The sequence below is a fragment of the Pimephales promelas genome, chromosome 20 (assembly GCF_988280905.1).
Source record: "Pimephales promelas chromosome 20, fPimPro1.hap1.1, whole genome shotgun sequence".
Taxonomy (NCBI): Eukaryota; Metazoa; Chordata; class Actinopteri; order Cypriniformes; family Leuciscidae; genus Pimephales; species Pimephales promelas.
Genome location: NC_142788.1, coordinates 25,923,054 through 25,941,426, shown reverse-complemented (window position 1 = coordinate 25,941,426; position 18,373 = coordinate 25,923,054). Strand labels below are relative to the sequence as shown.

The following is an 18,373-nucleotide window of genomic DNA, read 5'->3' as shown; positions in this document are numbered from 1 at the left end:
TGACCACTAGCAGTCTTTGTTGTATTTTATGTGTATGGGTTTGTTCACTGTTGTATTGTCTAAGTATATGTATGTATACCATACCAGATCTAGCACTTTAAATACCGCAGTAAATAGTACTTTAACATAATTAAAATGTACTTAATGTACATAGAATAGCACTTTACTGTGTCCGCTGTACACTCTCAGAAAAAAGGTACAAAAGCTGTCACTGGGGCTGTACCTTTTCAAAAGGTACATTTTTGTACCTAAAGCGTGCATATTGGTACCTTAATGGTACATATTAGCACCTAAAATGTACATATCAGCACTTAAAATGTACATATTAGCACCTAAAATGTACATATTAGCACCTAAAATGTACATATCAACACCTAAAATGTACATATCAGCATCTAAAATGTACATATCAACACTTAAAATGTACATATTAGCACCTGAAATGTACATATTAGTACATATAATGTACATATTAGTACATAAAATGTACATATTAGTACCTATAATGTACATATTAGTACCTAAAATGTACATATTAGCACCTAAAATGTACATATTAGCTCCTAAAATGTACAGATTAGTACCTAAAATGTACATATCAACACTTAAAATGTACATATTAGCACCTAAAATGTACATATGAGTACCTAAAATGTACATATCAACACTTGAAAGTTGAAATGTACATATTAGCTCCTAAAATATACATATCAACACTTAAAATGTACATATTAGCACCTAAAATGTACATATTAGTACTTAAAATGTACATATTAGCACCTGAAATGTACATATTAGCTCCTAAAATATACATATCAACACTTAAAATGTACATATTAGCACCTAAAATTTACATATTAGCACCTAAAATGTACATATTAGTACCTAGAATGGACAAGTTTACCTTTTGAAAAGGTGCAGCCCCAGTGACAGCTTTGCTAAGATGCCCATTGCTAAGATGTCCCTTGAAGACTTACAATGATCAATGCAAGACCGTAAAATCATGCCAAGTGCAGCATTTGGCTCTCTATTTTGTCCCATCCATGTTAATACCCTGTCCATCTCTTTTCAGTCATTCCACTCACAATTGGGCTGTTAGTGCCTTGGGCCAGTCCATAAAACCACATCATTTCTGATGGCTCAAATTATGTATATATATACAATTTCGTCCCTTTGTGTCCTTGTAATAGTATGTAACTACAGGGAGTGTTTGGCAGAAAGCTGTGACAGTTCACCTCAAAAACAGCTTCTTCCTCCCCAAGAGGGACGGGCCGTTTTAAAAGGCAGATGAGCTGTCTGTCCAGTGTGTCACACAGACCGTAGTTCCTTGTGTGCTCCCTAGACTCTCTCTCTCTCTCTCTCTCTCTCTCTCTCTCTCTCTCTCTCTCTCTCTCTATCAAGATCCAATTAAATCTGTTGCATGTGTGACTTCCCTCCTGGTCTTGAGGGTCTCCCTAGAGATCTGGTATTCTGAAGAGAACAGCACCAATAAATAGCTAAACACTGGAGACCTCCGCTCAACATTAATATGTATGAATCAATTGCTGTTCTCCTCTAACACAAGTGTGTCCTCTCTGTGGAATTGATTCCTTGTCCTAGTATTTCGCCTTTGTTGTATCCTGAACTCCTGCTCTGGAGAGATGTTAACTGAGGCCAGCAATTAAAATGCATTGTTGGATATAATAGTGCTAGTATCGAAGACTCAGAGTCTGGAGTGCATGTGCTTTGTTTTCTTGTTTGTTTTTGGCAGCTCTAGGAATGTTCAATTCCCATCTATCCCAATGTAATCAAAGTTTTTTTTTTTTATAACAGGACATTGCAACCATGCAACTCTGTGCTAACAAGTTGGATAAAAAGGATTTCTTCGGGAAGTCCGACCCCTTCCTGGTGTTTTACCGCAGCAATGAAGATGGCACGTGAGTATGAGTGCTTAAAGGAGTATTCAGTGTGCTTCCTATTACTAATGAACATCTTTTTTTCAGTTTTCCACCCCTGTTGTTTCCAGGGTCATGCAGTTTGAAATGTTGACAACAAACACAGATGTTTTTCAGATTTTCTTCATCAGTATTCTCTCCATATTTATGATTATTTGCAGCCTTTAGCCACTACTTATACTGTAACTTTCCGCATCCTTCACTGGAAACCAAAAGTAAGTCATTCGCGCTAAAAGATTACTCTTTAAACTCTTGCACCTGGGAACAATACATGTCGACACCATAATCTACTATTATATACTCGAGCAAGGCAGTATTTGACTCTGATAAGTGTATCCATAGCAGACTTTTGTTATTGTAATATAACGTAGTTGTTTGGCTGATCATTTTTACGGGAATGGCCATAACCAGGGTTTGGAAATTAGTAAGGTCTGGGGTATTTTGTCAACCTTATATGGGTACCTTTTAATTGGGTGCACTCTCTCCATTGGTGAATAGACTAAGTAAAGGCGACAACAACCAGTGCATTATTGGTGTTGAAGTTTTCCCTAACTATTTGTCCCAAAGGGAAGTCAACAGCCTTTTCCCCTCTGTTTTCTCAAGTCAGGTTGCACCGATTTCGACTTTATACTGTATATTCAGCCAAGTTAACAGCAGTACACAGATCTATAGAGTATGTTTCATAATGAAATATGCCAAATATGCAAACACTGCCCATGAAGAAGGCTATGCTATTCCATTCAGTTTAGTAGTTAACCTTTCACATAATCATGCTAAGAAAATGTTCTTATTATCATCCATATAGAAATGCTTGTAAACGAAAACTATTACAGGAATAAGAATTGTTGCATGCATAATAATCAAATAATAAAATCCCCCAATGGAGAGTGTACCCAATTAAAAGGTACCCATATAAGGTTGACAAAATACCCCAGACCTTACTAATTTCCAAACCCTGGTTATGGCTATTCCCATAAAAATGATCAGCCAAACAACAATATATTACACTAACAAAAGTCATTGTAAAGGTAAAAAGAGCTTAAACAAAAATAAAATTCTGTCATCATTTAATCACCATTAACTTTCCAAACCTGTATAACTTCATTTCTCCTGCGGACTACAGACGAAGTTATTTAGAAGTACTTTGGTGTGTCCCAATTGACTTTAAATTAATTTCACTGTAAATGGGTATGGATGACAGAATTTGCTGACTTTTGGGTGTATATCAGTGGCGTGCAGTGGTTTGTATAAATCTCATCAAGTTATTCTTTTGAGCATTTTTACATTTTACATTTATTCCAAAATAATAACTAAAGACAGCAACAATTTAAAAGCAATATATTTTATTTGTAAACTGACATTTAGCCGTTTTTCTTAATAGTCAACATATTTTCTGATCATCAGTCATCATGCTCAGTGAACACTGGTAACGGACACGAAGATTTGTCTTTAATTTCATTTTCACCAAGCTGATTTTGACGTGACACAAAATGGTGGGATCTAAGTGGATGAGTTGTTTACTTACTTTTTAATTAGTCTTCCCATTAACACCATCATTTTGATCATTCAGACTGATTCGCGATCATGCACGTAAACAAGAGGCGGGATTTATCGTGTGAACCAATCATAACCAATCATAGTACAATGGATGTATTGCCTCCTCCTACGTGACTTTCCGTCGTTCATTCATTCTCAATTACCCCCCACTAAAACCTACCACATGCTTTAGGGGGTCTGTGAAAAGTCAATGGGCTCAAGGGAGGCAAGAGAGATGCGGACCCCCACTCAAACTTTATCTACTTGTGTCGCTGTTGGACAAACTAAAAAAACTATTGAAAACTATTTTTGGCACTGCCTCCCATGCATTTTTTTTGTTTGTCATGTTTAAAGCGAGAAAATCTCAACCAGTCAGATCATATTGCGGGATTAATAAACAGCAAAACGGAACTTAAGGTTGCATCTTTTCAGGAAACTGTTCTAGATGGAGCATGGTAAAAACAAAGATTCATCACTTCTGGACATGGTGTTAGCGTCATGTTTTGACATGAAAACACAAAATGATCCCTAAGTGTTAGCTCAATTGACTGATAACAGAGGGTTATGGATGGTAGTTTTGTGAATCCCAAGAGGCTCTTCATGCCCACCATGAGCTGCTCTTCATGTTAACCACTTGTATTGATGCTGCCCTGTAGTTGGTTGATATTCATTTTCAAACGTATTCCTTCAAAGAAAACCATACAGCTGTCGTAGCAAGCCTTTAAATAAGATTTCCTTTTTGATTTGGCTCTTTTGTAGGTTCACTATCTGTCACAAAACAGAGGTGGTAAAGAATACTTTGAACCCTGTGTGGCAGCCCTTCACCATCCCAGTGCGAGCGCTCTGTAATGGAGACTATGACAGGTGAGGCTCTTTAAAACCCTTACAGAGAGTATAAACCCTGCTACTTTAAGATGATGTGAAAACAAAATCGTTTAATACATGTCTGGTTATTAAATATTCACTCATTTCACTAAACATGTAAAAAGTATTTTGTCTGTCAATTATCCCTATTCAGTCACTTACTTTCCTAGTCAACACATTTAGTTCCTTTTTAATAATATGTAATTTTTGTGCTCTTTACTCAGATTTGACTGCATACAAAACATCACATTCTAAAACCTTATACTTTTTTCACTATATAGATACAGTAGATTTTTTTTTTCATGTGCATTGGTCCTCCGCATGTTTTTGGGTCATTTGTTTGTTTCACCACCCAAATAATTAGTTTAACTTTCCATCTGGGTTTGATTAACACATATATTATCCATACAGAACGTATTTCTTCATTTAATGAGAAGTACAGATTGTTGAAATCACACAGAACAGATCCAATGTGATATAATATATATATATATATATATAAATGCACTAACATTGTTAAAAAAATCATTTATATTTTCAATTCAATTCACATTTATTTGTATAGCGCTTTTCACAATAATACTTATTGATTCAAAGCAGCTTTACAGAAAGTACACCTCTACATTACAATTTAGAGTGATTTGTTATCAGATGTGAGGTGACTATGTCCAAGTTATGTATATAAATCACAAATTTAGCCAATAATATATAAATTTAAGGGTGAAACAAAGAGCTCATTGAAGTAATAAATACATGTTTGTTAACAAACGATTAGGATATATAGAAAAATTATTTTGCATTGGTGCATGTTGATTTAGATCTTGCTTCATCTGAAGTCCTTACAGGTGTCTTCATCAGAATAACAATAAAAAAAAAACAGCATTAATTTATATTTTTGTTTGTGCATCATTTTGACAGCCCTAATACAGTAAATATGATATGAGTAGATCAGTATGAATCAGTATGTTAGATTAATGGGTGCAATCTGAGAGCCAGTACCTTTGTATCAATGTCCCCAACATTTAAATAATCTTTGGCCTTATTTGATTTTTGAAAGGAATATATTTTTTGTTGCACCTTTAAGCATCCCTCAGACTTGTGTACTGAGCTCTGAGGTGTTAAAACGAAGCGCCGCTGGTTCTGTGAGCTGTGGAAACAGGCTGCTGTGTCACTGTGGCAATGGGAATAATCCTGGTGTGATTTTGGACTGGCTCTGTGGACTCACCAGGCTCCCGTTATACTCTGACCTTTTGCGAAAATTCAGGATGTCTGCTTTTAGATATTGACTTGCTGTGAGGTTTGATTTGTTTGTGATCTCTCCAGAACAGTGAAGATTGATGTTTATGACTGGGACAGAGATGGAAGGTACGTTGTTCTTCATGGCTCGTGTTCCCCTCGTGGGTAGTAAATATTCTGTTTACGAACACAAATTACCCTGCATAACAAGAATAACTCAAGTGATATTTTCATTAGCCAAAATAATTTCTTCTCTGCATGCTCATGCGACGTTCATTAAATATTCCTCAGATGAGTAAACGCTTTCATTTTTCTTCAGTCATGACTTCATCGGCGAGTTTACCACCAGTTATAGAGAGCTGTCTCGTGGACAGAGCCAATTCAATGTTTATGAGGTAAAAACTCTCTCTATATATATATATATATATTTTTTTTTTTTTTACAAATTTGATTAATTGAGTTCTGGCAAAACACAACACATTAACACATTTGACTGGTTTTAAAAACATAAATAGTAAAAAATAATATAATAAATAAGCATTTTTTTGTTTTTAATTGTTTATGTATTTTTATGCAGTAACAGGGTTGTGCTGAAAATGTGGGACGGAGCTATAATAATATAATATTGTTTTAATTTTTTACTACAGTGATTTGAATATTATTTCAATTGATTATCAAAATGTTGTCATCGTTGTAGGATTTTTATTGTTAGATACAACCAAAAAGGTGCAAACAGGCTAAGAGGAGGAATACAGACATTTAATGTGTTGAAAACTAGCTACTTATCATGCCAGGGTAATTTTTTGTTAGATAATATTTTATCTAACATAGTTCTAAACATGTTCCTCTAATGCCTCTTAAAAAGTAATGGGACAACAACGTGGGCCGTATTCATGAAAGTGCCAAAAATGTTTCGTGAATCATAAAAGAAAACACATGAGGACACTTCAGTAATATGTCATATTTTTTTTTAGCCGTGCTTGATGGGTGTCTTTTTGTTTCTTTCAGGTTCTGAATCCTAAGAAGAAAGGCCGGAAAAAGAAATACGTCAACTCTGGCACGGTACGTGTGAATGAATTACCTGTCAAGCGCTCTTCTCTTCTGATTTATTTTCATAATGACTTCCATTATCTATCCTCTCTCTTTCTTTTTTTCATTCTCTCTAGGTAACACTTTTGTCCTTCAAAGTGGAATCGGAGTACACATTTGTGGACTTCATTCGGGGCGGGTGAGTGCCCCTTAAAAAGTCCCTGGATAAATTAGTCTGGAGAAAGATGCAGATTAACTGGTTCGAATCGAGAGCAGCTGTATCGGGCATGCATGTAAACCATTTGTGGAATTATAGTTAGTCAATCTGAATATCTTGTGTTCGAGACAATACCAGTTAACTAGAAGTGGATATTATTGGTATTGTGCTTTCAGGACAGTTTAGTAACCATCATTTTTTTTTCAGGGATTACCAGCATGTGTGTTGAATACTGATACAAATAAATGAAATGCACTATAGGAATATACAGTTTTTTTTGTGCCATATATCCCAGGAATAGTCAAATAGTTTAAGGCTATAATAAAATCTGATAACAAAAAATAACAATTTGATGCTAATTCAATGTGATTATTTAAAATAAAATGCTAAAAATACACACAATGTCCCTTAAATTCCATGTTTTATAAAGGAAAACTGCATCACCAATCCATGCTTACTGAGAGCAGATAGCAAAAAATAAGTGAGGAGCCCATTTTTAATCAATTGACAGCTCTAATAAAAAATGTAGAGACATGTTTGCTAAAGCAAACATCACATAATCATTTCAAAACAACTTTATCAAGGCAATGATTCAGTATACCAGTGTGTCATACCATATGCTTGCCTTTTAATTAGAGCTAAACCTTGAATTATGCATTGACTTGATAAAAAAAAACATTATGTACTGTACATTAAAAAAAAAACAACAAACAAGAATATTTATTTATTTATTAATTTGATATGTCCAGGTTAGAAGCATTTTGATCAGGAATTTTGCATCATGGAAATGTAATTTTAAGTAGTGTACTTTAATTCGCAACATAAATATGCTATTATATAAAAACATAATATATTTATATAATTGCTTTTGTCTATTATAAATATGTATTGATATGGCATCCAAAAGTTAAAATAGTCCACATTGAAAATCTATTGAATTTAATCCTGGGAATAAAGTATTAATATTTGAAACATTTAAAAAAAAAAAATGAATTTGATGAATGGAAATCTATGTAGAGTTTTTCTGAATTGTTAAAGCGCTCTGAACCAAATTCTCAACACAGCCTAAACCAATTTGTTGAATAAATCACTCTGTAAATCCTTCAACAAGTTCAGGCAGTTATGACGCCATTTGCAAATCTCATGTACAAAACACATTCTCACTCACATACCGCACTGTGATGCACTTGTGTTGCAAAACGCTAAACACAGGCAGGAAAAAGTTAAACACAACTAAAACACAGTTGTCATCGATTACACATCGAGAGTGTATAGGTGGACAGATGTACTGAATGTTGATACGAACAATAGATGGAAACAATCTGAAAAGGAGAGGAGGGGGTGGACGAGGAGGAAGAGGAGGAGGATGTGAAAGAGCCAGGTGTGGAGAGTGTTGTTAGGCTGAGTCAGATGTTCTCTGAATGTAGTTTGAAGGTTTGGTTTTGTGTTGAAGGTTTTGAGAAAGCATGATGGTTTTGAGAAATGTGTTCAGGAAAACGGTAATATTTGGATTCTGGACTATTTCTAGATTACTAATCAAATGTGTGACATAAAGCATGTGAACTCCTTTGTACTAAAGGTCAGCCGTCTTGCTTCCTTCTAAGCATGGGTAATATGGATCAGGTTTTGTTCATTTCAGCTCTACTGCTGTTATTAAAACAAAAGGGGGACTTGCTGCTTAACTATCAGTTGTGCAATTCTCATTTTTCTCAGTTATTTAGCTTCATAACCAGATTCAATCATACACTCTTAGAAGAAAAGGTTCTATATAGAACCTTAAAAGGTTCTATCAGCGCTACGTATTTGGAACCCCTAAAAGGTTCTATACACTATTAAAAAAAGGGTTCCTCTGGGTTCTGTATAGAACCCTGGGGTTCCATACTTGGTCAATAGAACCTTTTACCAAAAAAAAATGGTATATAGAACCATTTTGAAGTTCCATATATGAAGCGGGGGATGGAACCATTTTCTGGTTCTAAATAGAACCATTACTTCTAAGAGCGTAGGCTCGTTCTTACGTACTAGAGCATGTAGCATAAAGCGCTGCTTTAAATCTCTTGACAGACTAAAAGACGTAAATGAAATTTGCGTATATTCGAAATGAAAGATATCGAATTGTACTGGATGTCAGTTTGCTTGTTTTGCTGTAAGTGGGTTGTAGAGGCTACACTGGAACATCTACCCAGCGATTTCTGTAGTCACTCGGCTCTCAATACTCCTAGCAGAGGAGGCAGAACAAGGGGGCTTTTGGCTTCAGCGTCGGAGGAAGGATTAGAGCATGGGTGTAAGCAAGGATCCTAGAGCTGGCTGCAGGGGGCGGTTGGGATACGTCCCTTCTCGCTGTGCCGCCACCTTGAGATGTTCCGGGATTAAAGGAGCGAAATATTAGTGAAGGGTCCCCGGCTGATGACCCCGCAGCCATCTCTGTGGCACTGGGAGAGGTGTGTCAGGCAGAAATGGGGCACACTGTAAAAAAATATTTTCAAGATTTGTTATCACAACATATTTTCTTTTGTCAAATCAATTTTATAATAATTTATTTAGTTGAGATAACTTATTATTTTGAGTTTCTGATGATTAAATTAATCTCCTTCATTGTATTAACTCACTTTTTCCAGTTCAATCAACTTAAAATTTTAAGGCAACCCACGTTACTTAATTTTTTAAGTTAAACCAATATTTTTTTTTACAGTGTAGTAATCACAACATTTTTTCTTTTGTCAAAACAACTTAAATAATTTATTTAGTTCAAATAACATATAATTTTGAGTTTCTGATAATTAAATCATTCACCTTCAATGTATTAACTCAATGAACTTAAAATTTTAAAGCAACCAGGTTACTTACTTTTTTTTAAGTTAAACCATCAATATTATTTTTACAGTGCAGATAAAGACTTTAATCCGCAAGAAACTATGCTTCTAACCACAGGGCCAGAAAATGGTTTTAGGAAACATTGTCTTGATCAACTATGCTGATAACGATGGAACTTGCGACCATAGTTGGTTAACAATGCACTTGAGAAACACACATCTGAGTGTGATTCGAACCGACATGGGAGGCATGGGAAGGATGCTACACTCTTAGAAGAAATGGTTCTATTTAGAACCAGAAATGGTTCCATCCCCCGCTTCATATATGGAACTCCAAAATGGTTCTATATAGAACCATTTTTTTTTTTTGGTAAAAGGTTCTATTGGCCAAGTATGGAACCCCAGGGTTGTATATAGAACCCAGAGGAACCCTTTTTAAGAGTGTATAGAACCTTTTATGGGTTCCAAATACATTGAACCTTTTCTTTTAAGAGTGTAAAGACTGCAGCCTCTTGCATCAGTCTCCAGTGTGCCGATCTAGCTAATATTTATAATTTGAAAAAAATAAGCATTTTCACTACCGGTAAAGTCTCTTTTGCTCACCAAGGCTGCTCTTATTTGGTCAAAAATATAGTAAAAATAGAAATATTGTGAATTATTACTACAATTTAATAATAACTGTGTAATTTATTAAGCTGAATTTTCAGCATCATTACTCCAGTCTTCATTGTCACATGTGCTGATTTGCTCAAAAAACATTTGATGTCAAGATTTTTTGATGAATATAATTTTTTTTTTGTAACATTAGAAAAGTCTTTACTGCCTTGATAAATTGAATCCATCCTTGCTGAATTTCTTACTAACCCCAACATTTTGAAACATGTAAATTAGCAAATCATGTCAAGTACCAATATGATTGGTTACATCTTTTGACTGTGACTCTTTACTGTTAAAACAGAACACAGCTGAACTTCACCGTAGCAATAGACTTCACCGCCTCTAATGGTAAGACCATCTTCATTGATTGAAATGCAACCATTTGGGTCTGTGTGGCATGCAAATGTCACATGTCCATTTTAGATTGGCCTCAATGTCTTTGGACTTGTGTCTAAACTTGTATTGATTGATACCTGAATGCAGGAAACCCATCACAGCCGACATCGCTCCACTACATGAACCCGTATCAGCTGAACGCGTACGCCATGGCCCTTAAAGCCGTAGGGGAAATCGTCCAGGATTATGACAGTGACAAACTCTTCCCTGCCTATGGCTTTGGAGCTAAACTCCCTCCTGATGGCAAGATCTCTCATGCTTTTCCCCTGGTGAGTAACGGCTCAAAAAGAGCCATCATTAAAACGCACACAGTAATGTTGGATGGTTAAAGATTAGTGAAGATCATTTACTTACACTCACGTCGTTCCAAACCGACATGACTTATTTTTCCTTTGATGGCATGGCACACAAAATGTTTTTTTTCCTCCTTCTTCTTCTATACACTGCATACATCCTCATGTATTATATATGAACTTGTGGAGGTTCTCTCCAATGCATGTGTGTTCTGACCTCGCAGAACTCGGACTGTGAGAATGCAAACTGCGTCGGCATCGAAGGCGTGCTGGAGGCGTACTATGACTGTCTTCGTAAAGTGCAGCTCTACGGCCCCACCAACTTTGCCCCTGTCATCAACCAGGTGGCACAGTAAGCTAAACAGTCCTCCTGCAATTGACACGAGGATGAGCTCTCTTTCTGTCTCTCTGCCCTGGTCTTTTTTCTGTCTCCCCTGTGAGCTGAACTCCTTCCTGTCACTATCCACTTGTTATTCACTCTAAAGCCTGTCCTCTCACTCCACCACACAAATGCACTTACTGTACGCGCACACACGAAGACTCCTCCAGAATCCTGTGCTTGACTAACACTTCACACGGTGTACCTGCTGCTCAGATGCAGCCGAGGTCTGATGTTTACCACGCAGAAACTTTTAAAAAGGGACGTATCATGGAAAGCAGGATTTTTCTTGCTTGCTTGGAATAAGGGACTTTGATGTACTATGCAAGCAGCGTTCAAAGCGGCCTCTCCAGTCACCGATTATTTATTGAAACTGAGCTACAAAAATGGGTCATTTAAAAATCAGTGTTATTGTGATGTGAAGCCATGAGCACCTTAACATTTTAGGTTTAAATGTAATGGGATGATTGAAAGTTTAAGCTATTTCAAATATGAAGAGGTTAGCCTTTTACAGCAGAGGTCATTCACATGTAGGGTCAAAAGTACAGTAGCAAAAACAAGCTGTTTAATAATTATAGGGGTCAGATGTTGGTTGACAATTGTTGAATTTATTCATAGTGAAAGGCAATATTTAACAAAAATAGTATTATACAAAATATAATATATTATTATTATATAGAATATAGTAATAGTACTTGTTATTATTTTTAATAGTAATAAAAAATCTATATGACATTAACAACATTAATTTAATAATTATATTAAGTCTAACAATATACATTTAGCAAAAACAAGCTGTTTAATAATTCTAAAGGTCAGATAGGGGTTGACAATTGTTGAATTTATTCATGGTAAAAGGTAATATTTAACAAAAATAGTATTATACAAAATATTATATATTTGTATTATTATATAGAATATACTAATTCTACTTATTATTATTTTAATAGTAATAAAAAATGTATATGAGATTAACAACATTAATTTAATAATTATATTAAGTCTAACAATATCAATTTAGCAAAAACAAGCTGTTTAATAATTCTAAAGGTCAGATAGGGGTTGACAATTGTTGAATTTATTCATGGTGAAAGCTAATATTTAACAAAAATATTATTATACAAAATATTATATATTATTATTATTATACTAATACTACTTATTATTATTTTAATAGTAATAAAAAATGTATATGACACTTAACAACATTAATTTAATAATTATATTAAGTCTAACAATATAAATTTAGCAAAAACAAGCTGTTTAATAATTCAAAAGGTCAGATAGGCGTTGACAATTGTTGAATTTATTCATGGTGAAAGCTAATATTTAACAAAAATATTATTATACAAAATATTATTATTATTATTATTATACTAATACTACTTATTATTATTTTAATAGTAATAAAAAATGTATATGACATTAACAACATTAATTTAATAATTATAATAAGTCTAACAATATAAATTTAGCAAAAACAAGCTGTTTAATAATTCTAAAGGTCATATAGGGGTTGACAATTGTTGAATTTATTCATGGTGAAAGCTAATATTTAACAAAAATAGTATTATACAAAATAATATATATTATTATTATTATTATTATACTAATACTACTTATTATTATTTTAATAGTAATAAAAAATGTATATGACATTAACAACATTAATTTAATAATTATATTAAGTCTAACAATATAAATTTAGCAAAAACATTCATGAAACATGCATGAATAATTAAAAAATTGATTATTTATTAAAAAAATGTTTTGCATGTCATGACATAATAAGGGTGACATCAAACATTAGTGACATTATGTCATCAAACCGTGATATTATAAAGCAGAAAAACATGGATAATTAGTATTCTTTTGTCACAGAAGAAGAATGTTAATCTTAGTCTCTGGTCTGCTTCAAATGTCACATATATACACCGGTCATCACACAACATGAACCTTTCACACACACGTGAAGAAGCTTTTAATTGCCCTTGTCCGTTTCAAGGCTTCTTCAGATCCAGTTAAATCTCTCAATCTAAAGAAAATCAAACTCCCAGAGCGGCAGATGTGCTTTAAGAGGCAGATATTGATCGCCCGCTGCTGAAGTGGCCAACTTTTCAACTTGGTATGAGTCTTCTCTCTGGGCTCGCCACTTCTTGCGTGTCGTGAATGAGACAATATCTGGAGGTGGTTATTAGGGTCAATGGACTGAAAGGAACAGACAGATTTAATAAAAAAAGGGGGCTTAGATAAAATTTGGTGGATTTCATTGGATATTTCCAGTGATATGCTGCAACACATAATCATAATCAAATCAAAATCAAACCCATTTCAAGGAATCAGAATATCATAGAGGCTTGTTTGCAATCACCCATAGCAACCGTGTAGCAGAGCACTTGTTTTATTGCAGCCAGACAAATGAAACCCTTTTCCCTGGAAGCATTTTTAGTTTCTGAGAAGTATTTTTTTTTTTAATATAGATGCTCCTAATTCTAACTGTACTGTAAATCCTCAGGTGCGCATCAGAGGTGACAGATGGCTCTCAGTACTTTGTGTTGCTGATCATCACAGACGGTGTCATTTCCGACATGGTGCAGACTAGAGAAGCCGTGGTCACCGTGAGTTATTTTTGCTTGTTTAGACGTTCATGATGTTCTTGTAAATTCAATAATCTTTTTAGCAGGGCCAATACTACCTCTCCTTCTTTCAGGCGGCGTCCCTGCCCATGTCAATCATAATCGTGGGAGTCGGCCCTGCTGAATTTGATGGTGAGATTATGGCCCAGCAAAAACCGAGATGGTCTCAAAACGAGAATACGATATGTGATGTAACTATTCTGTTGTTAATGTAACAGCTATGGAGGAGTTGGATGGAGATGAGGTTAGGGTGTCCTCCAGGGGACGTGTTGCTGAGAGAGACATTGTCCAGGTACGTAATGTAATATATTCGAGATTATTATTATTCATCATTGAAAAAGTCTATTTGGCCCTGAGTAAGTTTAACATTATACATTTTTCTCATCTGAATAATTTAAATCATGTTAGGCTGAGGTCCCTTAAATAATATTAAACAGATACAACGTTTGATTTTAATAATGGATTAGTAAATATTGAAATTAACTTCAACTAAGATTAATAATTAGATCGTTAGTCATTAGTTCATGTTAAAGCTACACTGTGTAACTCTTTTAGTTTATTCTTAGCTAAAAACACTTAGTTCTTTCAAAAATATATGTGCTCATTAATGTATATTTACTTCGTTCAAGTAATAAAGTATTCTCGTGAGTGTATAATATGCCATTGAAAATACATACAGGTAAGGGGTTCTAATGTCGCCCCTCCATCTTGAAAGTACATTAGCCAATGAGGGACATACCCGTTAATTCAAGCTTCACCTTTCGCATTTACGTTTGAGTTAACACTCATGGACGAGGTAGAACCGGAAGCCATTTTAATCTTGGACTACATTGGCCACCGTAGGAGTTAAAACGAAATCGGAATTGAGAGGAACAGAAACTAATATTCACTGGATGGTCATATACCTTTTCACTGCTAGATGGGGCTAAAAATCACAAAGTGTAGCTTTAAGTAATGTAGCTAACAAATGGAACCTCATTGTAAAGTGTTACCATAATAAAAAAAAAGTGGTTTTGATATGCGACACATTTCACAAATATGGCACACTTTGTTTAACTGTTTAAAGCTTTAGAGATAAATTCAAAAAAAGATTTGTGAAATGATTTCTCTTTTTAGAATTATTTTATTTATTAGACATTTTAGATTAATTATTATTACGATTTCTATTTATATTTTTTATTTATACTTGTTAAATATCATATAAAATTATATAGTATATTTTATTTATTATTTTAACCTATTTTTTTTAATAAAGTCAGAAAGACATTTTTCATGAGATTCATCTCTGTATCTCTGATTTAGTTTGTGCCGTTCCGCGACTACGTCGACCGATCCGGAAACCAGGTCCTCAGCATGGCCCGACTGGCTAAAGATGTCCTGGCCGAGATCCCCGACCAGCTGCTGTCGTTCATGAAGAGCAGAGGCGTTGAACCCAGACCAGCCCTCTCCCCCTCTCCTACGCCACAGATTAACGTCCACCTCTGATCCCAGAGCAGTTTTTTACCCTCTCCCCCCAAACACAGCTCTATCTTCACGTCTGAACCCCCCCGGGTCCGTTACTGGGGATGCACATTTTTACTTTCCACATAGGTTAGCAGTAGCACATTATGTAGTTACAATAATAATCAACTGAAATCAGGAACACGTTAATGTAAGTGTGTGCTGTGATACTTTATAATCAGCCAGTGATCATTCAAAGCAGTTCTTGCTCGCCTGGAATGGAAGATGTGCACGTAAAAAGAGGGCGAATTTCCTAAAAAGAAATGTCTGGGTCTCGTCTCACCCAAAAATCTAAATATGAGAAAATATACATCAAATTTGACATAAAATACAATTCATATAAATTACATTGCACTGAGACATTATTTTCTCATTCCTAAATCTTGTCACCATAAAAAGAGTCTCTGTGCACTCTCTCACACTCGTGGTTGGCAGGCTGTGCTGTACGCCGTAAAACACGCATGCACAGGGCACTTTTAACGTCGCACGTCATCTTTGTATTTCACGTAGATTCTCGGGCCAATATATATATTTCATTTTCTCACTGGCTGAACTAGTTGCGCCGGCACACTTTTGAGTGTGTAAATATTTTCTAATTTGCGCCCGATTATGAAAGAAGCTAATAAGCAGAAAAAAACGGATGCCTGTGCGGGAACACCGGCACACTCCGAGTCTTCCGCACATCTCGAGTGGATGTAGCTAATTACCTGGAGAAACTGAGGTGCCAATCAGTGCAATTCAACCAGAGAGAGGAAGATTGAGGGAAGAAATATCCAGAGTGTAATCAGCAGAGGTTAATGGGAACAGGAAGTGTGCAGACGGATGGCGTGACAAAGATAAATCAGGTGATCAGCAGAACGACAGAAAGAGATAGGGATTTCTTTTTATGAAGCTGCTGAGACAAAGGTGGATTTTACAGGTGAATCTCATGGAGAAATGCCTGGGTCATATTTTACCCCAAATCGGCCATTTAAAGCACTGTTACAATATTTTTTATGACAAAATTGCCCAGAACCCAATTATTATTATTTTTTTGGGGGAGTAATGGATACTTACTATTGCACTTTAAAAATACTTTGCAATTTAAATTATGGATGCACTATACTATATATCAGTTATTGTTTTACCTTTATTGTTTTTAATGCTCACCTAAAGTTATATTTTTTGAAAAACATTATATAAATAATCTCTAAAAATATTTTTTTTCCATAATGTAGGCTACTTTATAATTGTTTACAATGTTTTGATGCCTAAAATGACTTGTAGTATCTATAATAAAATATATATTAACTATCTAATATAATGTTTTATTTTAGTTTTTTTTAGAATTTAGAAGTTTAATATCAGCCATTTATCGGTTTTCAACCATAACAAGAAAATGAATAAGTTTTAATTGTATATTGAAATTAATATCGTGCCTAATTTCAGTAGTTAATTTTTCTTTGCCGTATTGATAATGAAATAAAGATGCTCCCAACTGCCATGAAAATATTGTCTCAATTCAATATAAAATGCAATTTTCATAGAAATAGGCTTTTCCCCCTTTCTTTTGAATTTGGAGTAGATGCATGACCCGGATGTTTCTTGACATTTTTCGTGAGGTTCACCCTTTGCATACACTGCCGTGTTTTCAAAATGCTTTCAAAAAATGATTGTAGACTCATTGAATGTTTGGCAAGTTTGGCGCATTCCAGAGGATTCTTTCATTTTTCCATCCTTTCATTCTGCTGTACATAATGAATAGTGCAGTAGCGTTCGACATCAATTCATGTTTGTATAACCTCCATGATCCTTGTTGCTGTGATCAAAATATTGCTCAGATACTTTAACGTTGAATACCGTTTTCTCCATATTTATATATACAGTAATCTATCGGAAATGTTCTAACTGTTGCTAAACTGTAGATTTGAATGATATTTGTTTCATAGTAAAGACAGCTATAGTAAACACAGCTGCTTGTGCCAAAGTGCAACCATGTAAAACATTCCTGCCAAGATTGTATATCGACATGTGTGAGGCAAAGATGTTTGTTTTATATCTCTTTGTTGTGTTTTTAATAAAGCATGAATGTCCTGTGATGACTTCTGAATCATTTATCATGCTTATTCACAGGATGAATGGATGGATAGGTGTGCACTTGTGAAAATCAGTCCCCGTTCATTGTAATTGCATGGAAATGAGGAACTAGGACATTCTTCAGAATTTCTCCTTTTGTGTTCCACACAAGAAATAACGGCAAGCAGATTTGGGATGAGATTATGGTGAGTCCCCAACAATATTCAAACCAACTTAATCCAAGTAATCCAGAAGAACAGTAAAGTCTCTGTTCAATTCTATTTGCCGTCTATTCATTGTTTTGGGATTGTAGTTCTTTGACTCTTGACTGGCATCTGGTGGCGAATATATGCTGAACTTTTTTTTCCCTTCTAGTTGCGTGTGTGTAGGAAGGGATTGGATATGTCACAGTTTGCAGAGGTGAAAGGTGAGAACATGACAAAGCAGCTGTACTAAAAACAGCCTTAACAAACACTGAAGCACTGTATTATAGTTTACATTGATTTATTTAGCATTGTACTAGGCTAGGTCATAGGCTAATGCATAATTCTGATACATTATATGATAGTTTGAGAGCTGATTGTATTGCAAACATTGTGCAAGGACTGCATTAGTCAGCTCATCTTGTTATAGGGACGAGTCTCCAGTGGTGATCAGTGTGAAGTGTTGATTGTGTGTGACATCCACTGGAGATCTCTCGAAAACTTACCATCTGTCCTCAATGCCAGCTTGTGGTTATGCCTATGAGAGGAGGAGGCAATTTAAAGGACAGGCCACTCTAAAAGGAACATTTTGTCATTATTTACTTGCATGTGGTTCCAAACCCAT

At 35.0% G+C, this 18,373-nt stretch overlaps 1 protein-coding gene across 1 annotated transcript in view; it reads left to right on the top strand.

Annotated features, from left to right (window-relative positions):
• The window catches only part of cpne9 (copine family member 9), a 43,759-nt gene extending 26,191 nt beyond the window's left edge, over nt 1-17,568 (top strand). The window contains exons 8-20 of the mRNA XM_089124352.1: nt 1,813-1,916; nt 4,230-4,334; nt 5,658-5,699; nt 5,890-5,965; nt 6,579-6,632; nt 6,737-6,798; nt 10,588-10,634; nt 10,770-10,951; nt 11,200-11,327; nt 13,870-13,972; nt 14,065-14,122; nt 14,209-14,282; nt 15,293-17,568. Coding sequence (XP_088980478.1) covers nt 1,813-1,916; nt 4,230-4,334; nt 5,658-5,699; nt 5,890-5,965; nt 6,579-6,632; nt 6,737-6,798; nt 10,588-10,634; nt 10,770-10,951; nt 11,200-11,327; nt 13,870-13,972; nt 14,065-14,122; nt 14,209-14,282; nt 15,293-15,475 — 1,218 coding nt within the window. The 3' untranslated portion in view covers nt 15,476-17,568. The remainder of the gene's footprint in view (nt 1-1,812; nt 1,917-4,229; nt 4,335-5,657; nt 5,700-5,889; nt 5,966-6,578; nt 6,633-6,736; nt 6,799-10,587; nt 10,635-10,769; nt 10,952-11,199; nt 11,328-13,869; nt 13,973-14,064; nt 14,123-14,208; nt 14,283-15,292) is intronic.
• Nucleotides 17,569-18,373: the final 805 nt, after the last annotated feature.